Source organism: Oncorhynchus mykiss, chromosome 32 (assembly GCF_013265735.2).
Source record: "Oncorhynchus mykiss isolate Arlee chromosome 32, USDA_OmykA_1.1, whole genome shotgun sequence".
Lineage (NCBI taxonomy): Eukaryota > Metazoa > Chordata > Actinopteri > Salmoniformes > Salmonidae > Oncorhynchus > Oncorhynchus mykiss.
In genome coordinates, this window is record NC_050572.1 from 35,869,552 (window position 1) to 35,887,533 (window position 17,982).

General features: G+C 47.6%; 1 protein-coding gene across 1 annotated transcript in view; it reads right to left on the bottom strand.

The window, feature by feature from the left end:
• The window catches only part of LOC110487605 (ephrin type-A receptor 7-like), a 173,652-nt gene that overhangs the window by 21,994 nt on the left and 133,676 nt on the right, over nucleotides 1–17,982 (bottom strand). The window contains exon 6 of the mRNA XM_036971408.1: nucleotides 1,681–1,805. Within this exon, the coding sequence (XP_036827303.1) occupies nucleotides 1,681–1,805 (125 nt within the window). The remainder of the gene's footprint in view (nucleotides 1–1,680; nucleotides 1,806–17,982) is intronic.

The window sequence follows — 17,982 nt, forward strand, 5'->3', positions numbered from 1 at the left end:
AACACATTTCACTGCACCTATCCGGTGTATGGGACAATAAAACATCTACAGTACCAGACAAAAGTGTGGACACACTTACTCATTCCAGGCGGTTTCTTTATTTTTACTATTACCTACAATGTAGAAAAATAGTGAAGACAAAGAAACAACTACTAAAGGACACCAATAATAAGAAGAGACTTGCTTGGGCCAAGAAACACGAGCAATGGACATTAGACAAGTGGAAATCTGTCCTTTGGTCTGATGAGTCCAAATGTTATATTTTTGGTTCCAACCACCGTGTCTTTGTGGACTGTATGTGAACGGATGATCTCTGCATGTGTAGTTCCCACCGTGAAGCAAGGAGGGGGTGTGATGGTGCTTTGCTGATGACACTGTCAGTGATTTATTTGGAATTCAAGGCACACTTAACCAGCATAGCTACCACAGCATTCTGCAGCGATACGCCATACCATATGGTTTGTGCTTAGTGGGACTATCATTTGTTTTTCAACAGGACAATGACCCAACACACCTCCAGGCTGCGTAAGGGCTATTTGACCAAAAAGGAGAGATGTTTCATCAGATGACCTGGCCTCCACAAACACCTGACCTCAAGCCAATTGAGATGTGTGGGAACTCCTTCAAGACTTCAAGACATATGTGGGAACTCCTTCAAGACTGTTGGAAAAGCATTCCAGGTGAAGTTGGCTGAGAGAATGCTAAGAGTGTGCAAAGCTGTCATCAAGGCAAAGGGTGACTATTTGAAGAATCTAAAAATATATCTCGATTTTTTTTTTTTTTTTTGGTTACTACAGGGTTCATACGTGTTTTGATGTCTTCATTATTATTCTTCAATGTAGAACATAGTAAAGAATAAAGAAAAACCCTTGAATGAGTAGGTGTCCAAACTTTTGACTGGTACTCTGTGTGTGTGTGTGTGTGTGTGTATATATATTTTTGTATTAATTTTTTATTTATTTTTTACATAGGCTCTATTTTAAAGCAGACTTGCGTGATTTAAAATGGCTTTGATTCTAAAGGTTAACGCGTGGCAGTGATGTGACGCGCATAAACCGTCAGCGTCAAAGCAACATAGTGTATATGGAGAGAACTAGCCAATCACCATCATGAAGCTTTAAGGTAGCCAAAGCACCCATGACTTGCATGCATGTCTTAGAACGCGTGCGAGTGTGTGCGCGCGCGCGCCCCTGTTTGCTCGTCATCGTGCGGTAAATTAGGATTTGGAGGTGCGTGCTCTTTAACGCTGTCGTACGTGTGGAGAGAAGAGAAGAGTGAAAAGTGCACACCGAGATAGACTGACAGACGCAATGAGAGTCCCTGTGGAGAGACCATTAATAGTGGACATGGTGGATTTGAGAGATGGATGGTGCTCCCGAGAGTGGGATGTGATGGAGGGAGATAATGCGGGGGCAAAATAATGTAACGGAAAGAGAAACGGCTTAAAAGAAGGAGAGGGCCAAGAGACGAGTTGAGAGTGTGACCGAGTTTAATTGAGAGGGAGTGCGACGGAGTGGAGTAGGGTGAACGCATGAAAGAGCCGTTGCATGAAAGAGCCGTTGCGCGAAAGAGCGGATTTGAGATAAAATCTAAGGCGATGGAGTTTTTCCAAGTGTCGGAGTTGACCAAATATGACGACAGTTGAAATGTGACCGTATATGACGGAGGTGACGGCGTTACCTTTTCGTAGTACTTGATCTCGTACTCGGTGCGGCTGCTGTTGGGGTAGCTAGGTTCCCTCCACACCAGGGTGAGGCTGCGCTGCTCAATCTTCTCCGCACGAAACTCACTCACAAGAGAGGGCGCTAGTGAGAAAAAGAGAAGGTGAAAGGGAGACAAGAAAATAAATAATGAAATGCATTTGTCAAAGTTCTGTCTGGGACAACTTCATTGAAGTCATAAAAGGGTTATGATGTTAGCAGTGAGTGGAGTGGGTCTCCATACAGATCTGGACGAAGATACATCTTTGTATTTATTGATGGCTGGAGGGTGGGTGGAGATGTTATCTCCCTCTGAGACTCTGCCCTCAGAACCCTTGCTTCTGACTCAATAATATCCAGTACATGTACTGTTGGAACACTGAACGTAAAGACTGCAAAAATACCTTTCCACATTCTATGAGAAATACTTTACCACATGACCTGAAGTGAGCAGGAAAACGTCCCTTGTTACCGCAGATGAGCTGAAAGCTCCGCCCACTCGGCAAGCTATAATTAAGGCGTCATTAACGAGGTAAAGTAACTGCATCTCAGTGCAAGAGGCGTCACTACAGTCCCTGGTTCGAAGCCAGGCTGTTTCACATCCGGCCGTGATTGGGAGTCCCGTAGGGCGGCGCACAATTGGCCCAGCGTCGTCTGGGTTTGGCCGGGGTAGGCCGCCATTGTAAATAAGAATTTGTTCTTATCTGACTTGTCTAGTTAAATAAAGGTCAAATTAAACCTTAAAACGTGCTGCTCATTGTCAGTCAAAGACCATTATGGTTGAAGCCTTATTTCATTACCACAATCAATATTTTGCTAGCTATAATTAAGGAGTCATTAACGAGGTAATACTTGCAAATCTCTTTCTTTCACTCTCTCCCATGTAGATCCATGTCAATTCTTACAAGTCTGAATTTCTGTCCTCATTCCTTATTACACTTCTATTATCTTCCCGAGATCGTCACCTTTCCCCCTCACAAACACAATGGCTTTCTATCAAACCAATACACGACATGACCAGAAGTATGTGGACACCTGTTCGTCGCACATCCGCTCCAAAGTCATGTGACCGTGCCCCTTAGACTCCCTTTTCTGTAGGACCCGTACTGAAGTGAGGATCACAGCCAGGGCCGACCTGGTCTTTCTGAGTATCCCTCCCTTCTTTAATTTGATCTCTCCTCTTTAGAAACAAAAGAAGAATACCTGATTGATATCGGTCTGTGTCTTACGGGCAGCTAACGAGGGCTGCACACAGCCTGTTCAATTACAACTACGGGCAGTAACTCAATCATGAGACAATAAGAGTGAAATGGACTGGTAAAAGACAGAAAACCATCGGATAGAAATCATCGGAGTGCATTGCCATGTGTGTTTTGTGTATTTCTACAGTGTGTGCAAGCATACATTGTCGTGTTTACGCATGTGTGTATCCATCTCCACCTACTCTCATCTCAGTAAAAGGCAGCCGTCTCTACCCAGAAGTGCCTCAACAGATTACAGTACAATAATTTAACAGATTACCTGAACGTAAATAACTTTAGACACAGGAACATATACACAGAGTCTACAAAACATTTCTAATATTGAGTTGTATCCCTTTGAGCCTTCAGAACAGCCTCAATTCATTCATTGGGGCATGGACTCGACAAGGTGTCAAAAGCGTTCCACAGGGATGCTGGCCCATGTTGACTCCAATGCTTGCCACAGTTGTGTCAAGTTGGCTGGATGTCCTTTGGGTGGTGGACCATTCTTGATACACCAATACCATACCCTGTTCAAAGGCACTTACATGTTTTGTCTCACCAATTCACCCTCTGAATGGCACACATACACAATCCAAGTCTCAATCGTCTCAAGGCTTAAAAATAATTTTCAACACGTCTCCTCCTCTTCATCCACACCGATTGAAGTGGCTTTAACAAGTGACACCAATACGGGATCACAGCTTTCACCAGGATTCACCTGGTCGGTCTGTCATGGCAAGCTCAGGTGTTCCTAATGTTTTGTACACTCAGTGTATACTGTATTGCAAACAAACATATACACACCGGCATACATGATATGGTGAGACACACACACAGATAAGCAGGCACACAGACCGAGACGGGCACGAACAGGCAAATGGACAAACAGACCAATAGCACCAGGGAAGAGAGAGAAAGAGGGAGAGGCACTACTTTAAGCAGTAAGTGCTGTATTAGATACACCAAGAACACACTGTCAACTTGCTCTGCCTTCTAAAACGCTCAGCTATTGTTTGCTGTTCTTTTGTGATGAATTATGCATGGAGACTGACTGCTTAAAACCTCTGGCTCACATGAGGTCGGGCTCACAGCGTAACTCCATCTGAAAGAATCATAGCTGCGGACACATACCCAAACGCGGCGGTAGTACCGGTTGGAGAACATTAAAACACTAACACACACCAAGGGAGAACATTAACCACTAACACACTTCGAGGGTGGACATTAAACCACTAACACACTCCGAGGGTGGACATTAAACCACTAACACACACCAAGGGAGAACATTAACCACTAACACACTTCGAGGCTGGACATTAAACCACTAACACACTCCGAGGGTGGACATTAAACCACTAACACACACCAAGGGAGAACATTAACCACTAACACACTTCGAGGGTGGACGTTAAACCACTAACACACTCCGAGGGAGAACATTAACCACTAACACACTTCGAGGGTGGACGTTAAACCACTAACACACTCCGAGGGTGGACATTAAACCACTAACACACTCCAAGGGTGGACATTAAACCACTAACACACTCCAAGGGTAGACATTAAACCACTAACACACTCCAAGGTTGGACATTAAACCACTAACACATTCCAAGGGTGGACATTAAACCACTAAGACTCTCCAAGGGTGGACATTAAACCACTAACACACTCCAAGGGTGGACATTAAACCACTAACACACTCCAATGGCTGACATTAAACCACTGAGACTCTCCAAGGGTGGACATTAAACCACTAACACACTCCAAGGGTGGACATTAAACCACTAAGACTCTCCAAGGGTGGACATTAAACCACTAACACACTCCAAGAGTGGACATTAAACCACTAAGACTCTCCAAGGGTGGACATTAAACCACTAACACACTCCAAGGGTGGACATTAAACCACTAACACACTCCAATGGCTGACATTAAACCACTGAGACTCTCCAAGGGTGGACATTAAACCACTAAGACTCTCCAAGCGTGGACATTAAACCACTGACACACTCCAAGAGTGGACATTAAACCACTAAGACTCTCCAAGGGTGGACATTAAACCACTAACACACTCCAAGGGCTGATATTAAACCACTAACACACTCCAAGGGTGGACATTAAACCACTAAGACTCTCCAAGCGTGGACATTAAACCACTAACACACTCCAAGAGTGGACATTAAACCACTAAGACTCTCCAAGGGTGGACATTAAACCACTAACACACTCCAAGGGTGGACATTAAACCACTAAGACTCTCCAAGGGTGGACATTAAACCACTAACACACTCCAAGGACTGACATTAAACCACTAAGACTCTCTGAGGGTGGACATTAAACCACTAACACACTCCAAGGGAGAACATTAAACCACTAACACACTCCGAGGGTGGACATTAAACCACTAACACACTCCAAGGGCTGATATTAAACCACTAAGACTCTCCAAGGGTGGACATTAAACCACTAACACACTCCAAGGGTGGACATTAAACCACTAAGACTCTCCAAGGGTGGACATTAAACCACTAAGACTCTCTGAGGGTGGACATTAAACCACTAACACACTCCAAGGGAGAACATTAAACCACTAACACACTCCGAGGGTGGACATTAAACCACTAACACACTCCGAGGGTGGACATTAAACCACTAACACACTCCGAGGGTGGACATTAAACCATTAACACACTCTGAGGGTGGACATTAAACCACTAACACACTCCAAGGGAGAACATTAATACACTACACACCCTGGTAGTGTAGTTGCAAAAACAGAAATATAGAGTGTGAAGAAAACACACACTTGGAAAGGACAGGGGTGTAGTTCTATAGACCAACGTAGTAATGCACATCCCAAACACACAAAATGACGCACACATTCCATCTTGCACCGGCACACACACACTGACCCCCCCCACACACACCTAAACACAAACGCACTCTAATATCTAGTTTCCCGTCCAGTCTGAAAGCAGCTGGTGTGTGTCCATGGGGTTGACCCTGTTTGAATGAAAGGAAATTGATGCTGAGAGGAGAGTGTGTGTGTGTGTGTGTGTGTGTGTGTGTGTGTGTCTGAAAGGGAGATGGATGCTGACAGGAGACCGAATTGGCTGCGGCAGACCAAGCCTCATTTCCACAGGCAATAGACTGAGGTTATGGCCTTCAGGGTTCCACTGTAATCAAGGCCCGAACCCCATGGCTAGCCAGACAGATGAGCAACACCACAGCCTTAACAGCCTCATCATAGATCGCATCCACAAGATGACATGGAGGGAAAGACAGACAAACAGATCCAATCCCTTTCATTTTAACAGATTTTTTCAAGGTGTGGAAGATAATGAAGCTACGTGGTGTGGTGGCTCAGTTCTGGCAGGTGTCTACGCAGGTGGTGTACACTAAGGTGCAGTATAAATATGACAAAAAAAGACAGCTATGCGACAGGTAGGTAGTGGCACAAAATGGCTCCCGCCTCCACAGTTGCACGTGGATTCTATACTCACGTAACCAACCAACTTGCAGTATAAAAATGTTATATTGTGAAAACAAAGAAGACGTTGTGGTGGCGGCGGCTCTATTGCAGGTAATTAATACAATTTGGCACAAAATGGCCTCCGTGTTCCACAGTTGCACGTGCCTTCCATCTTGACGCTGCAAACAAACATGAATAAGATGGCGACGATAGAGATGGCAGCTTCACTTCAAGTCCTTAGGAAACTGTGCAGTATTTAATTTTTTATGTATTATTTCTTATATTGTTAGCCCAGAAAACCTTAAGTGTTATTACATACAGCCAGGAAGAACTATTGGATATCAGAGAGACGACAACTTACCAGCACAACCATTACTACTAGGAATACGACTTTCGCAAAGCTGATCCTTTGTCTGCACCTCCCAGGGCATGAGCTGATTCCAGAGGCCGACTCAAAACAACGCCGTCGTAGCAGAGGGTGCCGGAGCGGTCTTCTAGTGAGGCTTCGGATCCGCGCACACCACCCACCGCTTCCAAGTATATTACTCTCTAATGTCTAGTCCCTAGTTAACAAAGTCAACGAAATTAGGGCAAAAGTTGCTTTCCAAAGAGATATCCGGGATTGTAACATACTCTGTTTCACGGAGACATGGCAAGCTGGGGACATGCTGTCAGTGTCCGTACAGCCAACAGATTTTCAGTGCATCGCGCCGACAGGAACAAACATCTCTCTGGTAAGAAGAAGGGTAGGGGTGTATGTTTCACGATTAACGACTCATGGTGTAATTGTAACAACATACAAGAACTCAAATCCTTTTGTTCACCTGACCTAGAATTCCTCACAATCAAATGCAGACCGTATTACCTCCCAACAGATCTCTCCTCGGTTATCGTCCCTGCCGTGTATATACCCCCGCAAGCGGATACCAAGACGGCCACCAAGAAACTTCACTGGACTTTATGCAAACAGAGCTACCTTAATTATATCAGCATATCGATTGCAGTACATGAGCGAATAACACACTCGACCACTGCTACTCTAACTTCCACGATGCATACAAGGCCCTCCCACGCCCTCCTTTTGGCAAATTTGACCATGACTCCATCTTGTTGCTTCCCTACTATAGGCAGAAACTTAAACAGGAAGGGCCCGTGCTTAGGTCTATCCAACGCTGGTCTAACCAAACGGATTCCAGGCTTCAAGATTGCTTCGATCACGTGGACTGGGATATGTTCTGAGTTTATTAGCAAGCGAGTTTATCAGCAAGTGTATAGGAGATGTTGTACGCACTGTGACTATTAACACCTTCCCTAACCAGAAACTGTGGATTGATGGCAGCATTTGCATAAAACTGAAAGCACGTACCACCGCATTTAATCATGGCAAGGCGACTGGAAACATGAACGAATACAAACCGTAAGGCAATCAAAACAAGCAAAGTGTCATTATAGAGACAAAGTGGAGTCACAAATCAACGGCTCAAACACGAGACATATGTGGCAGGGTCTACAGACAATCACGGATTACAAAAAGAAAACCAGCCCCGTTGCGGACATCAACGTCTTTCTCCCAGACAAATTAAACAACTTCTTTGCGTGTTTTGAGGACAATACAGTGCCACCGACACGGCCCGCTACCAAAGACAGTGGGCTCTCCTTCTCCATGGCCAACGTGAGTGAAACATTTAAACGTGTTAACCCTCGCAAGGCTGCTGGCCCAGACGGCATCCCTAGCCACGTCCTCGGAGCATGCGCAGACCAGCTGGCATGTGGCTTGTCACCGAAAACCCTCACTAACTTTACAGGTGCACAATCTGCCTGGTACGGCAACTGCACCGCCCACAACCGCAGGACTCTACAGAGGGTAGTGAGATCTTCACAACGCATTACCGGGGGCAAACTACTTGCCCTGCAGGACACCTACAACACCCAATGTCACAGGAAGGCAAAAAAGATAATCAAGGTCAATAACCACCCGAGCCACAACCTGTTCACCCCGCTTCCACCCAGAAGGCGAGGTCAGTACAGGTGCATTACAGCTGGGACCGCGAGGTCAGTACAGGTGCATTACAGCTGGGACCGAGAGATTGAAAAACAGCTTCTATCTCAAGGCCATCAGATTGTTAAACAGTCACCACTAGCACAGAGATGGGGCTGCCTACCTACAGGCTTGAAATCATTGGCCACTTTAATAAATGGAACACTAGTCACTTTAATAATGCCACCTTAAGAATGTTAGCATATCTCGCATTACTCATCTCATATGTATATACTGTATAATGTATCCTTCACTATCTATTCTTTACTATCTATTGCATCTTAGCCGCTCTGTCACTGCTCATCCATATATTTTATATTTATATATTCTCATTCCATTCCTTTACTAGATTGTGTGTATTAGGTTTTGTTGTGGAATTGTTAGATATTACCTGTTAGAATCTGCTGCACTGTCGGATCTAGAAGCACAAGCATTTCGCTACACTCGCAATAACATCTGCTAACCATGTGTATGTGACCAATACAATGGGAATTGATGATTTGATGTGAAGGTGCACTACGCTGCTACTCGCAATCCCTGAAGACAGGCAGTGGAGATGTAGTCCCTCAGCACCACCACAGAGAAGGAGAGTGTGTATGAATCAATCTCTCCCTCTCTCCCTCTCCCCCTCCCTCCCTGTCTCTTTCTCCAGGGACTGCACTTCCCTACAGCCTTGTTTATGCCTCTGCAGTGAATACATCCACCTTAGCATGCAGGGATTTCTTTGTTCTACTTGTCTCTCGCTCACGAGCGCGCGTGTGTACGTACACACAAAAAAGACTTGAGTGATTAAGCCAACGGGTATCAACCAATCATGATAGGGAAGTTAACAGGCTGTAAGTACAGTGTACAGCATTACTCTAAACATCTACAAGCTGGGTTAAAACGGACTTGGGGAGGAAAGGAGTGTAGTGTTAGAGGCATCCTGCATCTCCGGCACCCTGCCCGATGCATCTCCAGCACCCTGCCCGATGCATCTCCGGCACCCTGCCCGATGCATTTCCGGCACCCTGCCCGATGCATCTCCGGAACCCTGCCCAATGCATCTCCGGCACCCTGCCCGATGTATCTCCGGCACCCTGCCCGATGTATCTCCGGCACCCTGCCCGATGCATCTCCGGCACCCTGCCCGATGCATCTCCGGCACCCTGCCTGATATATCTCCGGCACCCTGCCCAAATGCATCTCCGTCCCTGCCTGATGCATCTCCGGCACTGCCTATGTGTTTATATATGTTTGTGTGTATGTCTCCCGGAGGCTTGGCATAGGCAAATGAGCTCAGAACAATGCCACTATAAACACTAAGATACTGGGGGACAGTAACACATCTTTGGGGAGAGGGTAGAATTTTAAAAAATGTTTCTGCGATCTGAATGCCACTACATTGTGTGTGTGTGTGTGTGTCCGCGTGTGTAAATCCACCCGTAGAGTGTGTGTCAATTCTCCTACATCTAAAATGCCTCTGTGACAGTCACGACATTCACCAAATCCAACACAACACAAATCATTCAACACCTGAAGAAGACCCTGCCATCAAAATAGCCCTCTCCCTTTGCCTTAAATCAGAATCTGTGTGAGCCACAAAGACAGACCGCGATAATGATGTTGTGTTGTGCATCACCCCTCCCAGGGCTCACTATCTGGCAATGGCCCCCACTTTTAATCTGGGTCTATCAGCCAAACCAGCGGAGGCACGCTATCTGGCAGGATGTCCCCCGCTCCCTGTGTAATCTGCCCTATCAGCATTCTGTCTGTCTGCAGGCCCCACGCCGGCCCAGATATAAAAAAACTCACAATTACACAGGTACTATGGCTACCCAAAATAGGAAGGGGAAGAAAGAGAGGGAGGAAGGGGAAGACGGGGGGAGGAAGGGGAAGAAAGAGAGGGAGGAAGGGGAAGAAAGAGAGAGAGAGGAAGGGGAAGACGGGGGGAGGAAAGGGAAGAAAGAGAGGGAGGAAGGGGAAGAAAGAGGGGGAGAGGAAGGGGAAGAAAGAGAGAGAGGGAGGAAGGAGGAGAAAGAGGGGGAGGAAGGGGAAGAAAGAGAGGGAGGAAGGGGAAGAAAGAGGGGGAGAGGAAGGGGAAGAAAGAGAGAGAGGGAGGAAGGAGGAGAAAGAGGGGGAGGAAGGGGAAGAAAGAGAGGGAGGAAGGGGAAGAAAGAGAAAGAGGAAGGGGAAGAAAGAGAAAGAGGAAGGGGAAGAAAGAGAGAGAGAGTGGAAGGGGAAGAAAGAGAGAGAGTGGAAGGGGAAGAAAGAGAGAGAGGGAGGAAGGAGAAGAAAGAGAGAGCGGGAGGAAGGAGAAGAAAGAGAGGGAGGGAGGGGAAGAAAGAGGGGGAGGAAGGGGAAGAAAGAGAGAGAGAGGAAGGGGAAGACGGGGGGAGGAAAGGGAAGAAATAGAGAGAGGGAGGAAGGAGAAGAAAGAGAGGGAGGGAGGGGAAGAAAGAGAGGGAGGAAGGGGAAGAAAGAGAGAGAGAGAGGAAGGGGAAGACGGGGGGAGGAAAGGGAAGAAAGAGAGGGATGAAGGGGAAGAAAGAGGGGGAGAGGAAGGGGAAGAAAGAGAGAGAGGGAGGAAAGAGAAGAAAGAGAGAGAGGGAGGAAGGAGAAGAAAGAGAGGGAGGGAGGAAGGAGAAGAAAGAGAGGGAGGGAGGGGAAGAAAGAGAGGGAGGAAGGGGAAGAAAGAGAGAGAGGGAGGAAGGAGAAGAAAGAGAGAGAGGGAGGAAGGAGAAGAAAGAGAGGGAGGGAGGGGAAGAAAAAGAGGGAGGAAGGGGAAGAAAGAGAGAGAGAGGAACGGGAAGACGGGGGAGGAAAGGGAAGAAAGAGGGGGAGAGGAAGGGTAAGAAAAAGAGAGAGGGAGGAAAGAGGAGAAAGAGGGGGAGGAAGGGGAAGAAAGAGAGGGAGGAAGGGGAAGAAAGAGAGGCAGGAAGGGGAAGAAAGAGGGGGAGGAAGGGGAAGAAAGAGGGGGAGGAAGAGGAAGAAAGAGAGAGAGAGGAAGGGGAAGAAAGAGAGGGAGGGGAAGAAAGAGAGGGAGGGGAAGAAAGAGAGAGGGAGGGGAAGAAAGAGAGGGAGGGGAAGAAAGAGAGGGAGGAAGGGGAAGAAAGAGAGAGAGAGGAAGGGGAAGAAAGAGAGAGAGGGAGGGGAAGAAAGAGAGAGAGGAAGGGGAAGAAAGGGAAGGAGGGAGGAAGGAGGAGAAAGAGAGGGAGGAAGGAAGGAGGAGGAAGGGGAAGAAAGAGAGAGAGAGGAAGGGGAAGAAAGAGAGGGAGGAAGGGGAAGAAAGAGAGGGAGGAAGGGGAAGAAAGAGAGAGAGAGGAAGGGGAAGAAAGAGAGGGAGGAAGGGGAAGAAAGAGAGAGAGAGGAAGGGGAAGAAAGAGAGGGAGGAAGGGGAAGAAAGAGAGAGAGAGGAAGGGGAAGAAAGAGAGAGAAGGAGGAAGGAGGAGAAAGGGGAAGAAAGAGGGGGAGGAAGGGGAAGAAAGAGAGGGAGGAAGGGGAAGAAAGAGAGGGAGGAAGGGGAAGAAAGAGAGAGAGAGAGGAAGGGGAAGAAAGAGAGGGAGGAAGGGGAAGAAAGAGAGAGAGAGGAAGGGGAAGAAAGAGAGGGAGGAAGGGGAAGAAAGAGAGAGAGAGGAAGGGGAAGAAAGAGAGAGAAGGAGGAAGGAGGAAGGAGGAGAAAGAGAGGGAGGAAGGAAGAGAAAGAGGGGGAGGAAGGAAGAGAAAGAGAGGGAGGAAGGGGAAGAAAGAGAGAGTGGAACGGGGAAGAAATAGAGAGAAGGAGGAGAAAGAGAGGGAGGAAGGAGGAGAAAGAGGGGAAGGAAGGAGGAGAAAGAGAGGGAGGAAGGAAGGAGGAGGAAGGGGAAGAAAGAGAGAGAGAGGAAGGGGAAGAAAGAGAGAGAGAGGAAGGAGAAGAAAGAGAGGGATGAAGGAAGGAGGAGAAAGGGGAAGAAAGAGAGGGAGGAAGGAGGAGGAGATATTGCAGAGGATTTGGGCGGCAAATAGAGGCTATTATCGTTGGTCATTTTCATTCATATGAACCTCTGTGTGTGTGTGTGTGTGTGTGTGTGTGTGTGTGTATGAGATAGGATTCTGCTGTACGGGAAGAGGGTGGGTGAGAGTGGAGAGTAGACATATGCCACAGATACATTTCCATCTAAAGTGCATGATTATAGACTGTGTGGGCACATTATGTGTGTGCTTGCATGCACCTGTGTTTGAATGTGTGTGTACACTGAGAACCAGTGGAGAGTGACAGAATGATTGAACATGTAAGCCTGTGGGTGGATGGACGGGTGCCAGAAAAGTGAGTTAACGAGAGAGGCACATGAAGTTTACCCCCCCCACCCACCCAAATTCATCCAAAACACACGTTTCCAAAATCATTCTCAAATGTGTCGGTCTCAGACCAGTTTCCCAGTAAGTGAGTTGGACAGACTAGCTCCTGAATAATGAAACAGCTCAGTCCTCCAGTAACCAAATCTCTTAATGTAGCTGTGTGCAGGGCGATGCTGCTCCTGTGCTTCTCCGTCTTCGCAAATGTCCCGTATTATGACACCTGCTGTAAGCCAGGCAGCCTGTGGCGGGGCTCACATCCACACATACCGGGACAGGCAGGCCTGCCGCCACGGTTTGGCAGAGGAGACGACGAGAGAGCTCAACACAACCTGACAGAGGACACAGTCAGGGGAAATGCCACGCACGCACACCCATACACACACACACACACACACACACACAGCAAACAGACACAAAATATGTTTAGAGAGGGGATGAGTTCACGGGGAGTGCAGAGTGAAGTTTGAGAGAATAAAGTGCTGATTGTAGGAGAAAGACAGCCACAACGCGATGGATACGCTGACTGTATATTGGGAACGCACACTGCACAAGCGCACACGGGAATGCTCAGAGTAGACCTCAATGTGACGGGGAGACGGGGAGACGGGGGGGGGGGGTGGAGGCTAAGTGGGGAGGTGTGTGTGTGTGTTCCTTCTGTGTTGTATTAGACCTTGGTGGGTGTGAGCTAAGTGATGAGAGGCAGCTGTCTGTTAGGCCTGTCACTGTTGTGTCTGACAGACCAGCAGGAGGGTGACACAGACAGTTGAGCTCATCAACAAACCACCGGAGACACACACACACACACACACCCCACACACCACACACACCCTTGACAGCTAGTTGCACAATGAAGATCTCAACAGTTGTGAGGAGGAGAAAATGAAAGAGAGGATGAGGGATTGAGTGGAGAGAGGAGGGTTTGAGGGGAGAGAGGAGGAGGGATTGAGAGGAGAGAGGAGGAGGGATTGAGGGGAGAGAGGAGACGGGATTGAGAGGAGAGAGGAGGGATTGGGGGGAGAGATGAGGAGGGATTGAGGGGGGAGAGGAGGAGTGATTGAGAGGAGAGAGGAGGAGGGATTGAGAGGAGAGAGGAGGAGGGATTGAGGGGAAAGAGGAGGAGGGATTGAGAGGAGAGAGGAGAGAGAGGAGGAGGGATTGAGAGGAGAGAGGAGGAGGGATTGAGGGGAGACGGGATTGAGAGGAGAGAGGAGGGATTGGGGGGAGAGATGAGGAGGGATTGAGGGGGGAGAGGAGAAGGGATTGAGGGGAGAGGGGAGGAGGGATTGAGAGGAGAGAGGAGGAGGGATTGAGGGGAGAGAGGAGGAGGGATTGAGGGGAACAACTTCACATTTGCTCTCCTTTTATGCAGATGAAAGACATGTTTTCACCTCTCTCGCTCAGAGACACTTTTCTGTGGAGACCTCTGTTCAAAATGAGCCCCCTGATTAACCAAGGGTGCCTGTGTCTTCGCGTGCTTGTCACAGCCTGTGACTGTGTGTGCGTTTGTCTTCTGTGTGTGTGTTGGTTTGGCCAAAAACATCAATTCAAAGTACTATACCGGCGAATAATAAAATATGTGCCCATCGAGCCCAATGATAAACCAGCCAGGCTAACCAATTAAAATTCTCATCACTGACTGACAAAGCGTCTTATGTGGCAGGGCATCAGCCATGAAAAAGCCACTTGATGACTCAATTCATTTTGGCGGTCGCTGAAGCCTCACCTAGCCCATAACTTCTCATTAGGGGTTCCACACAGACAGGCAGACAGACACTTATCAAAGGGAGAGAGAGGAGATACAAAGACATTTTTTTTTGAAATTCTATGACCAGGAAATGAGTAAGGAGTTCTCTGCCTGCAGGGTGAGGAGGTGAAGTCATTCACGAGAACGTAACACACAAAACCGACGTCTTTCTCCCACATGAAGAGGTGCAAATGCGCTGCGCCCACACACACTCCAAAATTAATTAACCCATCACACTAGAACACAACTGCAGCCCAAACTTTAAATGTAAATGCGACTACGCTTCCGGTTGCTACCTCTCCTGCCGCCTCTCCTTCCCTCTGATATCCCGCCTGTCCTTCGCTCCCCGTCTTACACCATCTTCTTCTCTCTCCTTTCCTCCCCCGTTGTCATTCAACAGTTCTCCGTTCTGTACTTTATGTATTTGTATTTTTTGTGGACCCCAGGAAGAGTAGCTGCTGCATGTGCTGTGGCTAATGGGGATCCTGACAAACTCAAGTAAACCCTCTGTTCTCCCTCATCTCCTTTCCACCTTCTGCCTAACCTCCTCTCTCCTCCTGTGATCTAGCCCCCCCCCCCTCCCTTTTCACCCCCTCCCTCAGTAGGACGCCCAGAGAGCGGCACTGAGTGCCCGTGCCTCTCCACAGGGACCAGTGCATCTAAAGCAGGGGCAAATAAATCCTCTGAAGATATTGAAAATGTCAAATCCCCCCCCCCCCCCCCTCCTCTTCCTCTCCTCCTCATCTAAAGGGCTTTAAACATGCCACTGGGGGGCTCAACAACTGGAGAGGCCACCGCTCTGGGGCCGGGGGGGGGGGGGGGGGGGGGGAGGGATTGGGGCTTATGTGGCTTTTCGGTTCCAGCAAAAACTAGTCTGCGAGTGTACAGCGCTGCATGCAGAGCCCTCAGCGCACTCGCTCTCCGTGCACTGTCGGCTACAATACCTCGTATTTGGGAGGGGACACAAGAGATCTGACGTGTTTGTGTTTATGAGTGTTGTTAGAGTGAACTACATGCGTATGGCAGTTCCAGACTAACGGGCTAAAATACATTCCTTCAAATGGGCAGAATATTGTACATGTAGCCTACAGAAATGTGATCAGTCAGAGTTCATGCAAATATATTCGGGATCTGGTTAAAGGCCGACTAAAATTGGTCGTTTCAATGAAAGTACTCTTTGTAACAGGACTATAGGTATGGAACCACTGCCATTTGAGATACACAGAGGAACAATGGCCTGTCACTAAAAAAGGGACTGCAGTCAATCTATTACTCGGCTGTCACCATCAAGTCACATGCACAATGATCAGCTTTCGTAGGAGCTTCCATCGCCCATTTCATCAGTGACGTCACCGGGGACAGACGCATCGGGGTCCAACATCAACATAGGTCTTTATGATAGAACAGTTTATTTCAGGTGAAACATAAGCCCTAGTCGGACGGGATTCGTTTTACTGGGGAGGTCAGGTGACGTAATTGCGTGGCCGAGCACAAAACACCACATCTGTCGTTTTAGTCTGGTACAAATCTGCCCCGTCAGTCATTTTTTTTTACATGGCGATAGATGAACAATTCCAGCCAGGATAATCGATTGTTTTTTGGTCAATTCCAAGATCCTCTGATAATAGCCGACTCATCCCGTGCGCAAACGACATCCCTGTGTTTTCCCCCGAGACGTTACAGAGTTTCACAGGCGCTGCGCGCAGTTTGAGCATGAACGCTTAAAACAAAAGTTCTGCACACATATTTCATATGAACGGCCTACATTTAAAACTTTTCGGAAAATGGCAAGTTCACTTTCCCATCCAACTGCATCTCAAATGCAAGACATCTACCGTGATCACGTTGCCTAAATGTAAATGTTACGGAGACACCTCGAGGTTTCAGTGTAGCCTTTCATCGTCTCGTCTCGTCATGTTGAAGTATCTTCACGCCTGAAATAACCTCCAGGCTTCCTCCATAAAACTCAAAAAAGTAAGAATTACAGGGGGCAGTTTGAAAAAACGAATACCGCTCAAATAGTCATCTGGAATAAGGCACATGCTGGGATAATAATTACAGTGCATTTCGAAAGTATTCCGACCCCTTGACCTTTTCCACATTCTGTTAAGCTACAGCCTTATTCTAAAACTGATAAAATGATTGTTTCTCCTCATCATTCTACACACAATACCCCACAATGACAAAGCGAAAAAACAGGTTTTTAGACATGTTTGCCAAAAAACGAATACCTTATTTACATAAGTATTCAGACCCTTCCCTAAGAGATTCAAAATTGAGCTCAGGTGCACCCAGGTCCCATTGATCATCCTTGAGAAGTTCCTACAATTTTATCAGAGTCCACCTGTGGTAAATTATATTGATTTGACATGATTTGGAAAGGCACACACCTGTCTATATAAGGTCTCACAGTTGACAGTGCATGTCAGAGCAAAAACCAAGCCATGAGGTTGAAGGAATTGTCTGTAGAGCTCCGAGACAAGATTGTGTCGAGGCACAGATCTGGGGAAGAGTACCAAAAAATGTCTGCAGCATTGAAGGTCCCCAAGACCACAGTGGCCTCCATCATTCTTAAATTGAAGAAGTTTTGAACCACCAAGACTCTTCCTAGAGCTGGCTGTCCGACCAAACTGAGCAATCGGGGGAGAAGGGCCTTGGTCAGGGAGGTGACCAAGAACCTGATGGTCACTCTGACAGATTTCCAGATTTCCTCTGTGGCAATGGGAGAAACTTCCAGAAGGACAACCATCTTGGCAGCCCTCCACCAATCAGGCCTTTTTGGTTGAGTGGCCAGACGGAAGCCACTCCTCAGTAAAAGGCACATGAGAGCCCGCTTGGAGTTTGTCAAAAAGCACCTAAAGGACTCTGACCATGAGAAACAAGATTCTTTGGTCTGATGAAACCAAGATTGAACTCTTTGGCCTGAATGCCAAGTGTCACGTCTGGAGGAAATATGGCACCATCCCTACGGTGAAGCATGGTGGTGGCAGCATCATGCTGTGGGGATGTTTTTCAGTGGCAGGGACTGGGAGACTAGTCAGGATCGAGGAAAAGATGAACGGAGCAAAGTACTGAGAGATCAATGATGAAATTCTGCTCCAGAGCACTCAGGACCTCAGACTGGGGTGAAGGTTCACCTTCCAACAGGACAACGATCCTAAGCACACAGCCAAGACAACCCTGGAGTGGCTTTAGGACAAGTCTCTGAATGTCCTTGAGTGGCTCAGCCAGAGCCGGGACTTGAACATGATCAAACTTCTCTGGAGAGACCTAAAAATAGCTGTGAAACGAGGCTCCTCATAAAACCTGACAGAGCTTGAGACGATCTGCAGAGAAGAATGGGAGAAACTCCCCAAATACAAGTGTGCCAAGCTTGTAGCGTCATACCCAAGAAGACTCGAGGCTGTAATCGCTGCCAAAGGTGCTTCAACAAAGTACTGAGTAAAGGGTCTGAATACTTATGT